The sequence below is a fragment of the Mustelus asterias genome, chromosome 1 (genome assembly GCF_964213995.1).
Source record: "Mustelus asterias chromosome 1, sMusAst1.hap1.1, whole genome shotgun sequence".
Lineage (NCBI taxonomy): Eukaryota > Metazoa > Chordata > Chondrichthyes > Carcharhiniformes > Triakidae > Mustelus > Mustelus asterias.
In genome coordinates, this window is record NC_135801.1 from 112,240,348 (window position 1) to 112,256,996 (window position 16,649).

The following is a 16,649-nucleotide window of genomic DNA, read 5'->3' on the forward strand; positions in this document are numbered from 1 at the left end:
AGGCCCAATGGCCTAATTCTGCTGCTTGGTCTTATTTTTTTGTTTATATATCCAATTCAATCCAATCAAAGTCCAATTCAGAGTCTCATCAAGTGAGACATTCCCGATCCAAGCTGACAAGACAGGGCTCTCACCTCCTGTCTTGGGCTTGATCTACATCAGGGGTCTCCAAACTACAGCCCGCGGGCCACATCCGGCCCGCAGCCAGTGGGGCGGGACGGGATTCCCGCTGATGAAAACACTCCCGCGTCCGGAACCCCGCCGCTGACGGAAGCCACAGGCCGTACATTTGCTGCCGCTCCGCACGGTGTCTGATGGACCCATGGGAATCCCCGCCCTCTTTACCGGCCTATTGTCCAATCAGAGCTGCTGTCCTGTGACTGACAGTTCATTAAACCAATCAGCAATTGAGACGTCTGTTATCCAATTGCCGCTCTGCATTTTTACTCATTATATATCATTTCTCAGTGTAAGCACGGCATTGTTTCTTTGTAATTGTCACATTTCTCTTTTGTTCTGAATCATATCATGCTGATTACAAAGATGATCCTAATAAAACTTATTCATTCATTTAAATTTTATTCATTTATAAAACTAATTTTTTTGCTTTGGCCCCCGAAAATGTGTAAAATGTACGATGTGGCCCTCGTTCTGAAAGATTTGGAGACCCCTGATCTACATGTCCAAGCTGGTTGGAGTAGGCATTGCATCTCCTCCAATGCTTGATCTCCTTTGCCCTCTTTTTAGGTCAAACCAAATAAACAAACTCAGATTAAGTCAGGACAAAGTAAAAGGGGCAGCTCCCCAAAAAGGAGGGGGAACAGCCCGAACAGAAATCAAAGTACAAAGGAAACTTAAAAACATCAAATTAAAATGTGATTATTAGGGTCAATAATGCACCCCAACCCCTGTGGTGCCCAGCGGGCGCGGAAGGCGTCAACCGCGCCCGTGGACACCGCATGCTCCCTCTCCAGGGACACCTGGCCGCAAACGTAGCCGCGGTAGAGGGGCAGACAGTCAGGATGGACGGCCCCCTCGATCGCCCGCTGCCTGGACCGGTAAATGGCGCGTTTCGCCAGGCCCAGGAGCAGGTTCACGAGGAGGTCGCCATCCCGACCCTCCCCTCTCCGCACCGGGTTAATATTTGGCCCCCAGATAGGGGACGTATCAGATATTAAACTGATAAGAACAGATACTACACTTGATCTTAGCCAAAAGGCCGAGATGCCGCTTTTACAAGTTGCTCCAAATGAAGCCACAATGTAACCTTATGACTTCAACCAAGTATTTCTTTCGATACCAATCAAGTAAACGAACTCAAATTAACTTAGGGACAAAGTAAAAGGGGCAGCTCCCCAAAAGGAAGGGGGGAACAGCCCGAACCAAAAACAAAGTCGAAAGGAAACTTAAAACGTCAAACCAAAAGGTGATTATCGGGGTCGATAATACACCCCAGCCCCTGCGGCACCCAGCGGTCGCGGAAGGCATCAACCGCGCTCGTGGACACCGCATGCTCCCTCTCCAGAGACACCTGGCCGCGAATGTAGCCGCGGTTGAGGGGCAGACAATCGGGATGGACGGCCCCTTCGATCGCCCGCTGCCTGGACCGGTAAATGGCGCGTTTCGCCAGGCCCAGGAGCAGGTTCACGAGGAGGTCGCCATCCCGACCCTCCCCTCTCCGCACCGGGTTAATATTTGGCCCCCAGATAGGGGACGTATCAGATATTAAACTGATAAGAACAGATACTACACTTGATCTTAGCCAAAAGGCCGAGATGCCGCTTTTACAAGTTGCTCCAAATGAAGCCACAATGTAACCTTATGACTTCAACCAAGTACAGCATGTCGATTCTACATTGGATCTCAGCCAATGGGCCGAGAAGCGGTAAGTCTTATGTTCTAACCAGTGGTAGGGGGGGGGCAAGGCCATGTGGACCGGAAGCTGCGGGAAGGAAGCTGCGAGAGGGGGGCGGGGCAATTGAAGGTGTCGAATGTTTACGGTGAGAGTGGCAGTTATCGCCCGCCGCCGTCTCGCTCACCTGGCTCGTATGACTTCCCCTGACACTAAGGCCCCGGTCACGCTGCTCGCTCCTTCCCCGGCGAGTCTCAAGCGGTGAGTGTGACCGTCTTTCGCTGAAGCCAGCAATGGAGCCCGCTCGGCCCAGGCGGGGCTTCCAGCTCCTGGAGCAGCCGCGGCCTGGGCGGGGTGGGCCCTGAAACGGACATCATTTTAGGGACTGTTTTCCTTTCATCCCGGGCTCCTGGCAACCTAGTTAGAACCATGCCCGCTTTATTGCTGTGAAAGACGAGTAGGTCTGGAAGACACGGCTTCTTCCCTCGACACGGCGAGATGTGGGGAATGTGTCAGATTATTGACAGTGATACCAGTTCAGTGTTCCCCTTCTACATGTTCGCAACTTGGTGTTTGTGTACAACAGATCTTGTCTAATCACAACCATCTGAAAGATCACTTAAATAAATGAACCTCTTTCCCAGAAATATTTGAAAGCTTGAATTTTTGTATAGCTCTTTTCACAATATGAAGATCTTATTTGAACTTCAGTGAGACAAATTAGCAGATTGTGTGAAGTTAGTTGAGATGTAAATATTGGCCAGGACATACAACCGCCCCACTTAGTTGAAATCATTGCAAAGTTGTGTTCTGTTATTTTGTGACATGGTATCAACAAAAGAAGAGCATGGTCTCACTTAATTTTATGGTTCCATCATGAATTAAGGCACTATACCATCTACTGATTGCTATATTTTTAAAACACAAAATTCTGCAATTGTCAAAACTTAAGTGTAGGGACTGTTTTCATTGATTAGTTGAGTCAGCTGATTTAAAGTGGATTTGTGAACAAAACATGTGCAACACACAATTCAAAGGAACATTTATGTTCAGGAAATAAGATATGTAACATTGTTTTGTGGAAGGAGCAGTGTATTTTCCACTTATTTATGTTGAATGAATTTGTGCGTTGCTGACCTGATTTGCAGGAGATTTCAATTGTACCTGTCACTGAAGTTTAACAGTGTATGATGGGATTTTAAATTGATTTATAGAATAGGGTTTTCTTAAAATAGTGGTTAGGAGTTGTAAATGAAATTGAATGAAGGGAAAGAGTTGTGGTTAGGATTTGTAAACAATTGAATGAAGGGAAGGAGTTGAAGGGATATGAAAATTATCATTAGACCAACTTTGTTTGTGTGGAAGGAAATACCAAAGATAGAATGGTTGGCCTGAAGCATCTATTTCCATGTTGTCATTTCTTTGTATTTCTACTAATATAACAGAAGCCAGTATCATATAAATTTAAAGGTTTAGAGTGCTTATCTTTATTTTTATAGAAATTATTTGAGATTTGTTTGTGATAGAGAATAGATGAAGATACTACTGTATATAATGCACAATATGGAACCTATGAGAAAATCTAATTTCATTGGGAAATTACATTGAAAGGTACACAAATGCAAAATTTACTTAAAGACATTACTGTTCCTTTAGGTCTAAGCACAATTTTCTAGACTCTTAACGATGCTGTAACACTGAAAACTCAAAGACGTGTGTAGATGGCTGGGGATGACATTTTATCCTCTTCCTCTCTTTGTGAAAGAATCTGGTCTTTATTTAAAACTATACATAATTCAGGACCTAACTCAAAATCAGGTGTTCCACATTGCACAAAACTGTTTATCTTTCTGTTGTGCTGGTCGAGTGGGGAAATTATTACCTTTGCTAAAGGAAGGATCTTGACTGGCTAAAGTTTGGTATTTTGCAATCACTTTTGCAGGTAAATTTTTGTAACTCGTGTTTTCACATTATTTCTATGTGGGGGACTCCTGCAAACGTTGATATTTGGTGGAGTGGGGGGGCTATTTGTCCCACCTTCTGTGAAGTAAACATTGCTTTATAATTCGTGTGTAACAACAGAAATAAACTTTAATTTGACCAGTGCAGAAAAATATAGAAATCTGATGATTTCTCAGATCTCAGTGTGAACACCTGGGCTCTAACTTGCAGAATTGCATTTAGGCTTAATTAAATTTGATTTTAAATATAATATGTAAAATCTAATATCGATTAACAGTCAGTGAATAATTGTCCATGCACTGAAGCCAAAAAATACTTGACTTGCATGAAGAGTTAACTCTCAAATAATTCTGAAATCTCTTTGTACTTCCACTGAACTTGAGATTTTAATACTGATCTACATCACTTTATTTCTTGCAGGAAACGAGAAGTTGCCAAGGAATTGATTGAAAGTTACTACTGTCAATTAACACAAGGCTGTGGAAATGAGTTCTGTGTCAATGAGAACTGTGCATCCCGCCCAGGTTTCAAGCAGTTGGACAATAATCGAGCTGCAGCCAGAGCTCTGGAATTGTATCGCACCAGGGCAGAGCTATGCACAGCTTGGCCCATTAAGAAGCAAAGATCTTTGTCTTCCCAAAATGTTTCATCTGACAAGTACAAACATAAAAATGGCAAGGCTGTCGGGAGTGACTTTGATGTAATCTGTGGTAAGAAACAGCAGCAGGACAACTTTCAAAGTAAGACTTTTTTTTGTAGGGTAAACATTAATTGGCAAGGCTGAGTTTGTTGTATTGCCTGTTTTAAAGCATTGATATTCATTAAGTTGAGCAAATACTAGATCATGATCAGTTTTAAATGTGCTCTTTGTCTCTCTGAAGAAAACAGCAACCAAGTACAAGAGCACAGCAGTGATATTGCAATTCTGAGGCAATGGTTAGTCAGTATTCTTAACTATCTTAATAAAATGTGCTTTGAAGTTTATATTTTCTGAGAAAACACACTTTTTTCCTCCATTCCTGAGTGTTGTTGAAATGTTCATACAATGGATGCTCTAAACTCTAGAGAAATCCTTGAAATAAATGTCTCCAACAAATTGGTTTCTTTTTTACATTCTATCATGTGGAACATTTCTCGAAGTAAGTACACTCGAAAGTTCCTGCACCTGGAGTGCCTTTTCTTTAACACTGAACTTGTTACTTCAGCTGCAGTCCTTCCTGGGTTGAAGTAATGTTTTTTTTTGCATGGTTTACTAGCTTTAGATTTAGAATACAGATGGTGGTTGCTTAATGTAGTGCTTCATGTATTTTGTAGCTCCTCCAGATTTTGTTTCTATGCCTATTTTTGTGCCCCCCGTCCCCAACTTGAAGTTAGCTTCTTCCTGATGATCTTGATTTGATTTTATTACCTAGCATTAGAACAAAGGAACTTTTACAAAATATTATAAAATAAATTGTATTAATCAATCACTTTTAAATTTCACTAGTACCAAGATTATCTACAAGGGCAAAGCTATACTATGGGCCCGATTTTACCAAAAACGCGCGCGCAATCACGGTAAAGTTGGGCGTTGGGCCTAAAACGCGATCTGCACCCGACTCATGGCAGATCGCGTCTTTACCGAGCCCCGATCCGGGCACGGGTCTGGCGCGTGCCCGAATTGGCCGGTGCGACGATTTAAATGCATTTGCATGCATTTAAATCGACTTAATGAAGCTCACGCCCAACTTTACCGACGGATCCGACTTTACCAGGTTGCGGCCCATTTCGCGTCCGTGCATCAAACGACCTGCTAAATAAAAGTCCAAATGGGACTCCAATTCAGCAGGGGAACAGCCGAAGCCAATCCCCCTTGACCATCCTTCGCGAACCACCTCCCCCTCCACCCGCGAACCACCCCGGCAGACCCCCCACCCCGGGATCGGACCCCTCTGGGAGGCACACCCCCGACCTAGCTTGATTGCTGGTCTCCCTCCACCATCCTTCCAATCTGCAGTCTGTCGACAGCCTCCTGCACGTTCCTGGCCTTGCTCTGTCTTTCCCTGGGTGGGCGGGCGGGGGATGGAGAAGGGGAGTGACGTGTCTGCCCCTGGGGGGGCGGGGGGGGATGGAGAAGGGGAGTGATGTGACTGCCCCTGGAGGGGGGGGGGGAAAGAAGGGGAGTGACGTATCAGCCCCGGGGGGGGGGGGGGGGCACTGCCAGTCTGTGGCCGATCCCTCCTCCCCATCGGAGGAGGGATCTCTTTCTCTCTCTCTCTCTCTCTCTCTCTCTCTCTCTCTCTCTCTCTCTTCCCCCCCCCCCCCCCCCCCCCCCCCCCGCCGCGCCCAGGGAAAGGCAAAGCCACACAGACAGCAGAGAGGATGAAAGGAATTCCCTTTGGAGGATAATGTCCAAATCACAGGAACTAAAAACCTGACAGTCCAAAATCTGGGATAATATTTCAAAATGTATATCCCCCCCCATCCCTGTCCTGTAATATTATCCCAGATTTTGGACTGTCAGGTTTTTAGTTCCTGTGATTATAACGTGGACATTATCCTCCAAAGGGAATTCCTTTCATCCTCTCTGCTGTCTGTGTGGCTTTGCCTTTCGCGCCCGAGCGCGCTACCTGGGGTCTGTTCCGAACTGCGCATGTGCAGTTGGAGCTCCGGCCGCTCCAACAGCGCTAAGCCCCGCCCAATAGACCGGCGCCGAAAAAAGGCGTATGGGCGCGGATCCGTTTGACGACCGGACCCGGCACTTAGTCCCGATTTGGTAAAATCGGCTCCTATATTTGCAAATTTTCCATTTTCAATTGTTTTAGGTTTTCAGGAACTTGGTGAACTGAGATGCTAAATATTTTTAAAAGTTCATTGTGTAACCAATGGTAACCTTTACTGATGATGTACTAGTCTGAGAGCTTTTGGTAATAGTGAAATCTGTACAGAAATTGAATTAGCTTGGTTGCCAAGTAGAGCAGCTTATTTATTTTGGTGCAAAGATTTAATGTAGTTATTTATCTTGGTGGGGAAGGAAAGAAATGTTTCAACCATGTCCCTTATTGTCTGAACAACTGATTTATTTCTATTGCTAGACATAACATACCTTACTGAAGAAAAAGTGGATGAAATTCTCAGTGTATGCAATGAAACAGGAGACGTCTCACCACTGGTGCATGTTATTGGTCGGATATTCTCCAGTGCCGAAACACTAGTTAAGAGCTTTAGGAAACCAGAAATTAAGAGAAATTGCCTGAGCTCTTTACCAGAAAATACTCCAGATAATTTGGAAAAAGATGCCAAAACGCAAGCAGTAACTAGATGTGACCATTCGGCACCTTGCTGCTCTCAACAGAAACCTTGTGATTGTCTTGGGCAACCGTTTAAGCTTGAAGAATTGACTGTTGATGTCAAATCCGTTCGGAGGGTCTACAAAAAACTTCTGGTGCATAACCGGATAGAAACTGCACTGATTAATGCTTTGATGTATCTATCACCAGATGTGGAATGTGAATTAAGTTATCACAATGCGTACACCAGAGATTCAAACTACCTAAACCTGTTCATAATTGTCATGGAAAATCACAATCTGCATAGTCCTGAGTATCTGGAAGGAGCCTTGCAAATGTTCTGTAAAGCAATGTGTAAGCTTCCTTTGTCAGCACAAGCCAAATTGATCCATCTGTGGTCAACATACAGCTCCACTGATATCCGCAGAATGGTTGAGGTTTTTCAGCAGCTTATCACTTACAAAGTTATAAGCAATGATTACAGTTGTCGAAATTTGGTAAATGAAGATGACGTAGTAGTTGCAGCAGCCAAATGTCTAAAATTGGTATACTTTGCAAATTTGCTGGGTGGCATGTTGACCATAGAGAATGACGATGAAGAAACGTCGCAAGAAACCAGCGAGGGAAGTTTGCATCAGAATCTTTTGATTGAGGACACACGTTACAAGAAGGGTCCCCGGGTGGACCCCTTGGAAAAAGAGCTTAATTTTAAGGCTATTGACTGCTGTCGACCAGTTGTAGCTTATGATGAATTTGTTAACGAGTCATTAAACAATGTTCTTGCAATGGATAAAGACTACATATTTTTTAAAGTAGACAGTGAGAAGAAGTTTTCTTTCTTGACCTGTCCATTCCTTCTTACACCCTATACTAAAAGTCAAGGCCTCTATTATGACAACAGAATTCGAATGTTCAGTGAACGACGTATAACTGTGCTGTACAACTTGGTACAAGGTCAGCAAGTTCAACCTTATCTCCGACTGAAAGTAAGGCGTGATCATATCATTGATGATGCTCTTGTTCGGGTACGTACCGGTAGTTTTCTCTTTGAAAAATTTTCTGTATTGTAAGCATTTCTGCAAATTATTGTTTTAAGTGCATAAAAATTGATTTTAACTGGCATTCTCAACAGGTGTTAAACTTAAAATCTCAAAGAAGAAACTTTTAAAAAAATGTTTTATTGTCATTCTTGGGGGCAATGTCATCAATTTTATTATTCAGTGAATACAAATCCCTGAAGCTAAGCGATACTCTCTTCATTTATTCGGTACTGTGCAGCAATCCTTGTGTCTTTCCACAAGTGAATAAAGAGTTTGTACTGAGACCCCAACTGTGGAGTTTGGCTGCACAGGGGCCTGACCTGACATGAACCTGTTTAACAAGGACTACTGTCACCATGGTAGTTCAAAGCCTGCCATTTGTCAGGTGGGGATTGTCACAAGGAATTTGTTTGTGACTTCCTGTGTTTTCCATTCCTAGATCCAGAAATGTTTGCTGGTAGATCATCCTTAGGAAAGGTGCTTGATATGGGGTGGTGAAAAGAAAGACGGGTTGAACAAATCGTAAGTGAGGTGCAGCACGGATGGTTTCAACCAGCCTGTGGGTTTTGATTAGTTGGTGGACTTGTGGCAGTGCAATGTTTGCAAGGATAGGAAGCCAGTGAGGAGTATTGAGCAGTGAGTTCCAGTCTTCATGCGCATTATTGAATCAATTGAGTATCAACAAGATGTGTGTGTGATAACCTTTGCCAGACAGGTGCACAGTCCTCTGCTGCGGAGTATGATAGGACAAGTGCTAAGGTCCATTGTGTTGTGGCAGTAACATCACATAGATTCACCTTTGTAATCAATTATAGTGTTGATTTCTGATGAAAAAGTCAAGTTTCTAACCAGAATTTTCCATAAGTTTGAGTTAAATTAAGTTAATTTTCCATTTAAGATATACTCCAATTACAAATAAAAATTTTAAATTTGAAGCTAATTACGTAGGTATGGGGAGAGCTGGCCAACACCCTCAACTCACAAATGGTCAGTGTACCAGAGAGGACAAAGAAAATGCTTCAAAGACACTCGAGCTGTCCTTGAAGTGTGCAAGCATTGACGATGACTAGAAGAAACTTGCTAACAATTGTTTAAAATGGTGGCAATTTGTCCAGCAAGCTGCATCACACTTTTGACTCTCAAGATCTTGAAGCAGAGCAGTCGCAGTCACAGAGAAGGGAGGAAAAGGCAGCAAATCCTGCAATCCAGAAACCACTACCTCATGGGATATCGCCCCCAAAAGATCTGCTGGTAGAGAATCCGCCTGTTCAGTCACAAGACCCATAACAGAAATTTGCAGTCTTGCATACATGTCACCATCATATCAAGGAAACAACGATAACAATTAGCATGGATCAAAGTTTTGTTAATGGAAAGGAGGTAGAGGGTAGGGATAAATGGAGCAGTCCAAAAATGTGAGAGTTAGGAGGATTGGCCATGGTAAATTGTCCCTTCGTCTCTGCGAGATTAGCAGAGTAAATATGTGGGGCTATCGGTATAGCCCAATTATGGCTATCGGGTGGGATTGTTGTCAGCGCAGGCTTGATAGGCCAAATGGCCTCCTCCTGCTCTGTAGGGATTTGATGACTCTATGATTTTCAAGTTGACAGACGTAACTAGTGGAGTGCTGCAAGGATCACTGATTTGTCTTCCGCTATTTACAATCTATACTACTGACTTAGCCAAAGAGACAGAGCAATATATCTAAGTTTGCTAATGATACAAAGCTAGGTATGAATGCAAGCTACTAGGATTTAAAAAAGGCTGCAAAGAGATATAGGCAGATTAAGTGAGCAGGCAATAAAATGGCAGATGGTGTGTAATGTGGGGAAATGTTAGATTATTCACTTTGGTCACAAGAATAGAACAGAAATATATTTGTTAAAAGGCATGAAAGTTTGTCAATGTTGTTCAGAGATGTACTCGTACAAGGAACACAATGTTAACATGCAGGCAAAGCAAGTAATTAGGAAAACAAATGGCATGTAGGCTTTTATTGCAAGGGATTGGAAAGCAAGAATAATGAAGTCTTGCGACAGTTATATGGAGCTTTGGTGAGACAAGAACTGGAATGTTGTGTGCAGTTTTGCTCTTCATATTTAAGGAACATATACTTGTATTGGAGACTGTACAGTTAATGTACTAGATTGGGCCCTGAGATGAGAGGGTTGTCCTACATGAGAGGCTGAGTACATTGGGCCTATATTTGGTGTTCTGAAGAATGAGAGGTGACTTCATTGAACCATTCAAGGTTTTGAAGTGGCTTGACGGAATAGGTGCGTTGTTTCCCACGATTGGAGAATCTAAAACAAGGGAATAAGGATAAGGGGTTGATCATTTAGGATTGAGATGAGACATTTCTTCATTCAAAGGGTTGTGAATCTTTGGAATTCTCTACTCCAGAGGGTTGTGGATACTACTGTGTTGAATAGATTTAAGGCTGAAATAAACCAATTTTTTTTTATGTCTCAGAACATCAAGGGGTATGGGGAGAGGGTAAAAAAGTGGAATTAAACCCCAAAATTAATCATGAACGTGTTGAGTGGTGGAGCAGGCTTGACAGGTTGTTTGGTTAATCTGGCTCCTATTTCTTATGTTCTGAAAATTATGTATAGCAATTTCTCCAGAGGGCTTAAAGGGTGTGACAAATTATCTTCATGAAGACCGAGCATAAGCCAAATAATGATAGACTGGTTAGCCTTATGCCAGTAATAAGAAAACTGCTAAGAGATCATAGGCAACAGAAAGTACTTGAAAGGCATTTACTAATTGGTGATATCAACGTGAATTTGCATAGGGCAGACCCTATGTAGCTAACTTCATGCAATTTTCTGCAGAAATTAGAATGTATAAACAAAAGGAAAACTGGATATGCATGTGAGCTTTGAAAAAGCCTTTGGTGAGTATTACATGAGAAACGTGTTGCAAAAATTACAATCCATGATTTTATGATAGGGGGTGGCTGAAAGAGGGAACTAGATAGCTGTTTCTCAGATGGTTGAGATGTAATTGGTGCCCTGCCCCAAGGAATTGGGCTCAAACCACTTTTGTTCCTCACATACATAAACGGTTTGTGCATGGGCAAAGAGAGAATCTCAATATTTGCTCATAATTCTAAATCAGAACCCACCAAACATTGAGAAAGATTTGGGATATTACATAAATGGGCAGATATGTGCAAAAGCAGTTCAACATTGAGAAAAATGAATAATTATATTTACACTTTGGAAGAAAAAGAGCATAGATTCAAAATGTATCCTGAATAGTAAAATTCTTAATGGACCAGAGAATGAAAGTTTTATATAAATTTTTAAAACAGGATTGAAGATGGAAGAAGGATTTTTAAGAGATTTTATATTGAATATTATGTTGAATACAAAAGCAAGAAAATGATATTGCAAGACGTGGTTTGGGTACTCCATTATAAACAGGATATTGGAAACAAGGAAGATGTATATTGTTACCAGTGACAACCTATCTAGTCAGAAGAACTGAAGTTATATTTACTCCAGCAGGAAAGGTTTCTTTTTTATTCTATCATGAGACGGCATCGCTGGCAAGGCTAGCATTTGGCAATTAAGAGTTAACCACACTGCTGTGCGTCTGGAGTCACATGCAGGCCAAAACAGGTAACAATGCAGATTGCCTACCCTAAATGGCATTTGTGAACCGAATGGGTTTCTACAGCAGTCAATGATAGTTGTCAATCTTTTTAACTAAACAATTAAACTAAATCAAATTAACTGAGGTAGACAGTTGTCATGGTCACTTACTGAGACTAACTATATTCCAGATTTATTAATTGAATTTAAATTCCACCAACTGCCCTGGTGCGATTTGAATCCAGATCCCCAGAGGATTAGCAGATTACTCGTCCAGTGACGTTACCATTACATCATTAATAGAATTCTTCACTTTGACACTAATCGGTTAATCTGCAAAGAGCCATAGGTTTGATATTGGTATCAGAAATGTTAATTCTAAGGGAGAATAAAAGATTTTCTCCTGCAAAGGATTGTAAAATATGGCAAGGATTCCCCCAAGTAGCTATTGGTGAGTCAATCATCAATTTAAATTACATGGGGGGTGGCCACTAAACAGTCACAGAGACTGCCAATGTACTTTTAACAAAACTAAAAAACATTTATTAAACAAAGAATGGTAAACAATAATACACTACGCTTTCACCCCAACTATACCTTTATAGATATATACAGATTTGAAAGGATAATACAAGTTACAAAAGCTATCTTGTACCCTAATGTGCTCAGTAAGTACACAGGCCATGTAAAACAATTGGCAAAATGTGGTCAGACACCCCACACACCAGATGCCACTCTAAACAATTTGTACAGATTTCTTATCAATTTCCCCCCCAGACACTTATGACACTGGGCTAATTGGTCTCACTTATCTTTCTCACACGGGTTTCTAATCCCTGCTCTGAACATGCCTTGCTATCTTCTCCCAAACAACGCTTTCTCTCTGATGTCTTCATCTAGGAACCACCTGCATGATTGCAACACCTCCTTCCAATGTTCCTCTTCCCTCAATTGCCACTTGAAAGGCTTCACCTTCCACGCATTCTCTCAGATACCCAGCCTTGCTGACAGAACTTCACTGCTTCACATCTCATAGTAAGGGGTCAACAACCTTTAGGCCTCCTCGGATCTCTGCTTCTCACAAGCCCACGTTATTTCAGGTTTGCACCCTGCAGCCTTGTTTTTTAACTTGGAGCCTCTACTCACTTTTGACTTCACTTAACAGGATCTCTTTTCCCCAGATTCCTGTTCTTTTCTTTGACCAGAAACGCTACTTGGATCATCATAGAATACCTACAGTGCAGAAAGAGGCCATTCAGCCCATTGAGCCTGCACTGGCAACAATCCCACTCGGGTCCTATCCCTGTAACCCCACGTCTTTACCCTGCTCGTCCCCTAACACTAAAGGTCAATTTAACATGGCCTATCAACCTAACCCACACATCTTTGGAGTGTCGGAGGAAACCTATGCAGATGGGGAAGAATGTGCAAACACCACACAGACAGTGAACCGAGGCCAGAATTGAACCCAGGTCCCTGGCGCTGTGAGGCAGCAGTGCTAACCAGTATGCCACCGTGCCGCCCCTTCTGTCCCTCTTTAGGGCCTGTTCTCTGCAGTCTCCCTTCATGTCCTGCTAGAGAGAGACTTAAGACCATAAGAAATAGGAACAGGGATTGGCCATTCAGACCCTCGAACCTGCTCCACCATTCAGTAGGATCGTGGCTGATCCAACATTCCTCACATCCACTTTCCTGCCCTTTTCCCATAACCCTTGATTCCCTTTACTGATCAAAAATCTATCTCATCCTTAAATATACATAAGGACTCTGCCCCCACAACTCTATGTAGCAAAGATTTCCAAAGACTCAATCCTCTGAAGAAATTCCTTCTCACCTGTCTTAAATTGGCATCCCTTTATTCTAAGACTATGCCCTCTGGTCCTAAACTCTCCCATGAGGGGAAACATCCTCTCAGCATTTACCCTTAAAGCAAAATATCTGGAATTAAGAATCTACTGATGACCATGAAACTGTTGTCGATTGTTGGAAAAAGCCATCTGGTTCACTAATGTCCTTTAGGGAAGGAAATCTGCCTTCCTGACCTGGTCTGGCCTACATCTGACTTCAGACCCACAGCAATGTGGTTGACTTTCAAATGCCCTCTGAAGTGGCCTAGGAAACCACTCAGTCCAAGGGCAACTAGAGATAGGCAATTAATGCTGGCCAGCCAGCAGTGCCCACGTTCCACGAATGATTTTTTAAAAAAAACTCCCTGCACTTCAGCATAATCACCAACCAAACTGAAGTTGCTTTTGCTGTCTCTGTGGCACCCTCTGTTACAAGGCAACAACACAGTTTTGTAGCCAAAAGAGAAAATGCTGGAAAATCTCAGCAGGTCTGGCAGCATCTGTAAGAAGAGAAAAGAGCCCAGTTTTGGATATGCTGTGTTTGTTTTAGAATCCTAAAGCCTCTAAAAGGCAAGCATCTTTTAAAGTGAAAGTAAAACCAAGTCTTTTTAATGCATAACTGCAGAAATATAAATTAAAGCTTAAACTTAAAGCTATAGCTTAGAACATAGAACATAGAAAAGCTACAGCACAAACAGGCCCTTCGGCCCACAAGTTGTGCCGAACATGTCCCTACCTACTAGGCTTACCTATAACCCTCTATCTTACTAACTTCCATGAACTTATCCAAAAGTCTCTTAAAAGACCCTATCGAATCCGCCTCCACCACCACTACCGGCAGCCGATTCCACGCACCCACCACCCTCTGAGTGAAAAACTTACCCCTAACATCTCCTCTGTACCTACTCCCCAGCACCCTAAACCTGTGACCTCTTGTCTTATACCCAATGCATACAAATATAAATGATCAAAAACTATATTTATTTCCTAACAAAGTAAACAATATTTCTATGGCTCCAAGATGGCATATCTGCTATGAAAGGCTGGAAGCAAGTCAACTTCTGGTAAACTCAGTAATTTCATAGAGGTAGGCACAGCTTCAGTGCTCTAGGTTACTGGTGTTAATTTTAAACAGCTGCAATTTATGTTTCATTAAAATAAACTTTTGCAAAACATGTAATTGCGCTCAAATTAATTTGCTTTTGGACAGTAAAGTGTCAATCTACGGGCATGCTTAAATCTAGTAGAATCATTCACCAAAAAGCAATATTTTTCAAGTGAAATTGAACCTTGAAGATATTGCTCAGATTGCACAAAGTTAATGCTGAGCTGAAAGCAATAAGCCAGCTTTAAGATTTCAGTTTTCTATTGCTAATTTTGGTGGAATTTGGCTTTTCCATTTGAAAACAATACTGATTTTCTCTTCCTCACCTAGAATTGCTCTTCTGTGATAACTGCAGATTTAGAATCATAGAATACTTACCATGCAGAAGGAGGCCATTTGGCCATCGAGCCTGCACCAATGACAATCCCACGCAGGCCTGACCCCTGTAACCCCACTTATTTACCCTGCTAGTTCCCCTGACACGAAGGGGAAATTTAGCACAATCAATCCACCTAACCTGCACATCTTTGGACTGTGGGAGGAAACCAGTGCACCAGTAAGAAATCCACGCAGACGTGGGGAGAACATGCAAACTCCATACACAGATTCCCGATGCCAGAATTGAACCCAGGTCCCAGGCGCTGTGAGGCAGCAGTGCTAACCACTGTGCCACCATGCCTTCCACTAAATTTGACTTTGCTGATTTATATTTATAATGTGGCGATAGTTTACTACTAGGCATTCACCAGATCAGGCTTTCTCTGCCCATCAAAATTTCAGGTTGTTGAGCACACAAGCAGGTCCCATAGACATTGGGTTCATGGTGAAAAAGAGCTTAAGTGGGGTAGTTTATTATTTGACCACATTTATATATCTAGGTATGTAGGATGTAATTCTCTGCATTGAATTGAATTATCTTTAAATATGATTTCTATTTATACAAGCAATTTTCAATTGCAAATTTTGTATTTCTTTTTGGTGCATTATTTGCTGGGACTTGTTTCGGTTATAGACAGCGACAGAGGCATAGAACCAATCAGTGCAAAACATTTCAGAACCTTAATTGTATGTTTGGCCTGGTACAACTTCTATCTCTGTTTTGTTTGTAATTTTGATCAGAGAATCACTGAATTGTTACTGTGTAGAAGGCCATTTGGCCCGTCGGGTCTGCACCAGCTCTTTGAATGAGAAATTTACAGTGTCAATCCCCAACTTTCTCCCTGTAATCCTGCACTTTCTCCATTTTCAAATAACAGTCTAATTCCCTTTTGATTGCTTCAGTTGAATCTGCTCAACCACACTCTCTGGCAGTACATTCCAAACTAAACACTCGCTACATTTTAAAAAAACTCTTCCCATATCGTTCTTTTACTTTTACTAATTACTTTAAATCTATGCCCTCTTGTTCTCGATCCATTTACAACTAAAAACCATTCCCCTCTATCTACTCAGTCTATACCTCTAGTGATTTGAATATCTCTATCAAATCTCCTCTGATCAAATCAAATTAAATTTTCTTTAAAGAAAACAATCGTAACTTCTCCAATCTGTCTTCGTAACTGAAGTCCCTCATTCCCAGAACCATTCTTTTAAATCTTTTCTGCACTCTTATGCCTTCACGTCCTTCCTAAAGTGCAGTGCCCAGAACTGGACGCAGTTCTCTAGCTGAGGCCAAATTAGTGATTTATACAAGTTCTACATAACCTCCTTGCTCTTGTACTCTATGCCCCTATTAATAAAGCCCATGATATGATATTGTATGGTTTATTATCTGCTCTCTCAACCTCTCCTGCCACTTTCACTGATTTATGCACATATAGAATCATAGAATTCCTGCAGTGCAGAAAGAAGCCATTTGGACAATCGAGTCTGCACCAACTCTCCAAAAGAGCAGCTTACCCTGCCCATCTCCACAGCCCACTCACCTACCATGGCTAATCCACCTAACCTTCACATCCTTGGACACCAAGGG

General features: G+C 42.2%; 1 protein-coding gene and 2 pseudogenes across 2 annotated transcripts in view; 1 reads left to right on the forward strand and 2 right to left on the reverse strand.

Annotated features, from left to right (window-relative positions):
• Window positions 1-1,098: 1,098 nt before the first annotated feature.
• Window positions 1,099-1,231, reverse strand: LOC144501839 (U2 spliceosomal RNA; annotated as a pseudogene).
• Window positions 1,232-1,649: 418 nt separating this feature from the next.
• On the reverse strand, window positions 1,650-1,782 carry LOC144501847 (U2 spliceosomal RNA; annotated as a pseudogene).
• Window positions 1,783-1,958: 176 nt separating this feature from the next.
• The window catches only part of LOC144496066 (ubiquitin-protein ligase E3A-like), a 39,588-nt gene continuing 24,897 nt past the window's right edge, over window positions 1,959-16,649 (forward strand). For both annotated transcript variants that reach the window (XR_013498372.1, XM_078217025.1), the window contains exons 1-3: window positions 1,959-2,113; window positions 4,235-4,554; window positions 6,889-8,108. Coding sequence is in view for 1 of the 2 variants with exons in the window: in XM_078217025.1 (XP_078073151.1) it covers window positions 1,992-2,113; window positions 4,235-4,554; window positions 6,889-8,108 (1,662 nt within the window). In the remaining variant the exon portion in view is untranslated. The remainder of the gene's footprint in view (window positions 2,114-4,234; window positions 4,555-6,888; window positions 8,109-16,649) is intronic.